Below are 5,467 nucleotides of genomic sequence, written 5' to 3'. Positions count from 1 at the left end.
ATACACACACACACACACACTCTCTCACACACACACACACTCACTCTCTCTCTCTCACACACACACACACACACACAAGTGCTGAATGATGCAGATTCCCCACAGCTCACTGAGCAGCACAATGAGACAGAAAACACTGCGGTTAGCATCAGCCGGTTACTGGAGAAGCCACATTTTCTGTGAGCAGCAGCAGGACATCTCACTGCTCAAACCAGTTTGTTACTCACGTTAACTAGTCCTGTTAGCAGTCTGAGCGTGAAGACACAATATCACACTGCAGCGGCTTCTCTTGATAAAATGCTCCATCTTGTTGTCATCGGGCCGCTCGAATACATCTGGCAGAATTGATCACCTGTCAGCCATGAAGTAATTATTACATACTGACGCAGTGGAGCGCCGGCAGCTCATTTATACTCGACCAAACGACCTAACGACCAAACAACGTTTGTTCAAGCTGTGCATGAAATAGACATGACAAGTTATTTTTACCACAGAATCCTCCCATTTGTAATCAGTTTTTTAAAAGCTGTCAGTAACGTTTGACAAACAATACAACATTCAGCAATGAAACGTCAGTCAGTGTGAACAGAGCTCAAACACAAGCAGAGCTCTGATAACCAAATAATGGACCAAGACTCAAAATAAAGATTGTAAGCACTATATTAAGACTCGTTTCTTGTAATACAGTGAGTGGACTGTAAGTTAACACCAGTAACAGCAGCTCTGATTGAGTGCTCCAGCATCAGTCTGAACTCATCCTCGATGCTCCTTCGTACTAAAGAGTGTGAAACACCTCAGATCTGCTTCAGACCGTACTGAATCTGAGCTTTTACACCAACAGCACACCTTATGAATCTCAGGCGGGTTCAGCATCTCGAGCATCAGACAGTTCCTCCAGATCTTTCTCTCTCACGAGTGGAGTTCGTATGAAACCACAGGCAAGATTCAGACGGACTTCAAGTCACACAGAACTGACTCGCTGCGGACGCGACACGCACTCAACGCCCATCCATCAATCAAATCATGATGTTTGCTAAAGGAGGGGTTTTGCTCGTCATCAGCACTTAAGACAAGAAATGACCGTGACGATAATCAAGCGATTTCAACATACTCTTGACAAAACTAAGAAACACTGCAAGATATTAGCAATGCACTAACTGCAATAATACGCCATTTCAGTCAGAGTAAAACTGACACAACAAAATATTGACTCGAAGGGCCGTTCACCCCAGAACGATCGTTCTGTCATCATTCACTCTCCGTCATGCCGCTCAAACCTGCTGACTTTCATTAAAGAAGATATTTTGAAGAACACTGGGAACCAAACAGCATTGGACCCCATTGACTTTCTCAATGGACAAAAAACAAAACATCCTCTTTCGTGTTCTTAAAATGTTCATTTTACGTTCTTTAAACTGTGACAGAAAGATCTTTTTTTGGCTCAGCTATCCCCTTTTCGTCTGAATACAAACCCAAAGCTGACTTTATGTTATAACGGCGCTGTGATGGTCCTTACCTGAGCTCCAGAGCTGCAGTTTCAGCCGTCTGGCCTTCCTGAGACGGCTCTTTAAAATGACTTACCTTTACCTATCAAAAACAAAGACAAAACTGCAGCTGCAATGAAAATCTGTTTATTCAGCCCTCGAATAATACACCAATAACCGCAGACACTGAGCGACTGACAGGTCGCGAGTCCTTCGACAGGTGGCTGGCAGCTGGAAATCGACCCTCGACGGAGTTTGTGAACTAGTGCAGAGAGATCAGGACTGAACTAGCCAAAGGATCCGGGATGAGTTAGTGCCACTGAGGGGTCAGGAGGAGGATAGGAGCTCATGTGGGGCTCGTATGTGGGGTTGGAGGTTAGTACTTTAGTAAAGAAGAGCAGGTCAGACACAAAAATGGTTGTTAGTACAGTTACAACAAAGGTTTCATTCGGATTAGTAACAGAATTTGGGTTTTAGTCAATTAGTAGAGCAGTCAATTGGTGAAATCCTTTGTGACTTGATTCCACGAGAGAGATTGGTCTGAATTGTCACGTCTGGTGGGTTTTGAGGTTACGAGGAAACAAAATAAACCATCCAAAAGAGTCAGGACATGGGGAAGAAGCCATGCAGTTGAATGCGCAGATGAAGATGCTCTCAGTGGGAATGAGCTGCGGACACAACCGATGAAGGGCAACACAAACGCCTGAGCGAGAGCGCTCGCAGCCGATGGCGCGGAGAGAGTCAGAACGGAGTCACAGCACGCCACAGATGGAGGAGCGGCAACATTTAGTTGATTAAGGGGTTAAATCTGAAGGTGGGACACAACAACATGAGCACTTTGAGTCCAGAGATTTGCGTGCAAGCCGGTACAGCTTGTGCATCGCAGACTCCCTCTCGCTGCGGGTGGACGAGATGCAAGCGGATGGAAGCATGCACACACATCTGCTAAAGAATACCAAAGAAAACACAACAGGAGAGTTTCCACTGAAGCGTCACACACATGGGTATAAATGAGTGGAAACGGCTCTGGCTGTGAGCTGTCAGTCATCTACGGCTGTCCATCTGCATCGGGCCAAATAACACAATAAGCATGGCTCTCTCTGCCTCAGAAACATTGTTATTCTAGGGCGCCGAACCCCTGCCAGAGTTCATTAGCTCTGTATGATTGCATACTAATGCAAGCGGCCCGGGCTGATAATCTCGTCCTGGAGGATCTGGCAGCGGGAGGCGAGAGACCTGTCAATCACGCTGACCCGAGATCAGGAGGCCTTAGAGCGGACCTACCGACTAACACAAGCACAAAGTCTTTACTGATGTCAATGATTTCTGTTAGAAGGGGCGTGGCTTTGTGCATCTCTATAGGCTCTGTTAGATCATAAATATGCCTGAGTATGAACATACACGTATATCACCGGACCGAAGCAAGAGTGTTTCTGCTGAACGACGTCATGCCTGAGTTTCATTACTGAGTGAGCATCAGCATTAATGAACACAGAAACTTTCCCACATGCCACGCAGCTGTGGGCGGGGCTGTGGGCGGAGCTGTGGGCGGAGCCGCGTGTTTGACGAGTCCAGTGACAGGCAGTAAAGAGCTACAACGACACACGCCAGTGTTGTTAGTGTTAAGTGCAACTAAATAAAGCTGAAATAAAATAATGTAAATATTAAATGAAAAAAACAACAACAAAAACAAAAATAAAAATGAATAATTAAAGATTAAGTTGAATTACTCAAATGACTTAAACTGAAATAAAAATAAAGACTATTAAAAATTGTTTTAATTAATTGAAATAAAGCTTCAAAGTGTTAAGTGCAACTAAATAAAGCTGAAATAAAATAATGTAAATATTAAATGAAAAAAACAACAACAAAAACAAAACTAAAAATGAATAATTAAAGATTAAGTTGAATTACTCAAATGACTTAAACTGAAATAAAAATAAATTAAGACTATTAAAAATTGTTTTAATTAATTGAAATAAAGCTTCAGAATACATAAATATTAGATGTAAACCTTAAAATGCCTAAACTTAAATAAGTTTAAAATAATGAATAATTAAACAAATAGAAAATATTACAAAAATGACATGTAAATAAGTTTAAGCTTAAGTAATTAATGCTACTAAACTTGAAATAAAAATAAATTAAAACTATTAAACATTGTATTTGTTAATTGAAATGATGCTTAAATAAAAGTAAAAATATTAGATGTAAACCTTTAAAAACTTAACTCAGTTTAAGCTGAAGTACTAATGTGACTAAAACTGAATGAAAAACAAAGCTAAGAAACAAAAACTAACAGAAATGACAAAAGCAGAAAATTACTAAAACCAAACGGAAAGTATACAAATGAAAGCTAATTAATTATTAAACATCACACGAGTGTATAACGAATCCTAAACCAGCGGCGGTTTGGTCTGATCTACAGTCGATTCTCACCGTGCTGCCTGGCATCAGTAATGCTTCCCTGGGAGGTGATAGAGGCCAGTGTGCTCCGGCAATAATGAATTGTTCATGTTTATCAATTAGGCTAGTTGTCCTGTGGGTACGGACATTAATGAAATCATCCCTCACCCTGGCGAGAGCCTCCATGACTTCACAAACCCAAAAGCATGTGGCTTGGGGACAGTGAGGGTCAGTCCTGACCTGCTGAATAAATCAGAGCGGGTCCGGGATGTGTTTTATCTGAACCCGGGAGAGCAGGAGCTCCAGGAGAGACGGAGGTTCTGGCTGCACACCATCTCCTTGAGCCGATATCAAAAGAGCTGTCATTACCAGCTAAAGGACCGCAGGCTACTGTGATGCTGAGACACTTCCGCAATATTAAAATCAATATCGCTGAATCAGAAATCGCAGACTCGCAAAAAATACACTCCAGGAACGTTTAACTAACATTCCCATTAAGTTACGAAAATGTCACTTCTGAATGTTTTCTGAATGTTCAAAATGTCAATTAAAAAAAAAAATTTTTTTTTTATCTTGGTTGTAAAAATATTCCATTGTATCATTTTGCAAACATTACTGGAACGTTAGTTTTGAATGTTCTCCGAACGTCCTGCAGTAACATTTAAAGAACATTAGACTGACGTCCAACTAAAATGTTTCAGAAAACGTTCCATGAGCGATGCATAAATAATGTTTCTGTGCAAACGTTATTAAAGACCAGATAACTTTAAATGAACGTTCCATTTACGTTCTATTGACCTTTGTAGGTTTGTTCTGAGGACGTTTCCGGCTGGGATGAGTTCCTTCCGTCCTGCCACTGGGCTCGTGTACCGTCCCTCAGATGAACGCTCAAATCGGTTCAGATGGTAATAAATAATGTTAGGTAAGTCAAGTAAAGGGGAGGCGCAGCTACAGTTAAAGTTTCATTGCGCTCTGTTGAGAAACATACGAATGATGATATGGACTGAGACTCAGCTCAACGGGAGAAATCAAGCGTTTGACCCGAGATCTGTCGCGCCTGTGGTTCCTGACGGGAGCGGAGGTGCAGGATGGACAAAACAAAGAGAAAACCATGAGCGAATGAGACAGAGAAACCAAAGAGTGAGTATCTGTAGTCTGATCGCTACCTTGATACCAATGGGGATTTGTGTAGTCAGTATAAGCAAACAGAATAGAAATAGGAAACGGAAATCCAGGGCAAACCAAAGTAGAAGACAATTAGAATGATATCTACCATATAATGCAGTTTGTTTACCATAGCGTGTCCAATGCCTGAGTGCTTTAGGAAAAAAACAAGGGAAGGGAAAGAAAATATATAGAATAATGACAAATCGTGAAGCCAATAAAGGTCTTTTGAAGAGCGGCGGTCTTAAACCGGCCTTCGCGCTCTCTTTTCCTAATGTGGTTTTTGTGCAAGAGAATCAAGATCCAAATCCAGAACTAAAGCAACAGAATCTCTTCATTGAAGGATTTGTCAAGCAAAACAAAAACATGACAGTAGTATTGTTATTTTGGTTAGTACGTCAGTTAATTCGGAA

At 41.5% G+C, this 5,467-nt stretch overlaps 1 protein-coding gene across 1 annotated transcript in view; it reads right to left on the bottom strand.

Moving 5' to 3' along the window:
• LOC107552419 (neurexin-2-like) overlaps window positions 1-5,467 on the bottom strand; it is a gene marked incomplete at its 3' end in the record, with an annotated part of 297,359 nt that overhangs the window by 12,302 nt on the left and 279,590 nt on the right. Inside the window, exon 7 of the mRNA XM_016234286.1 lies at window positions 5,185-5,208. Coding sequence (XP_016089772.1) covers window positions 5,185-5,208 — 24 coding nt within the window. The remainder of the gene's footprint in view (window positions 1-5,184; window positions 5,209-5,467) is intronic.

The sequence above is a fragment of the Sinocyclocheilus grahami genome, unplaced genomic scaffold, assembly GCF_001515645.1.
Source record: "Sinocyclocheilus grahami isolate Dianchi unplaced genomic scaffold, SAMN03320097.WGS_v1.1 scaffold450.1, whole genome shotgun sequence".
In the NCBI taxonomy this organism is placed as follows: domain Eukaryota; kingdom Metazoa; phylum Chordata; class Actinopteri; order Cypriniformes; family Cyprinidae; genus Sinocyclocheilus; species Sinocyclocheilus grahami.
The sequence above is the reverse complement of the archived record's forward strand: the minus strand, read 5'-3'. Positions and strand labels throughout refer to the sequence as shown.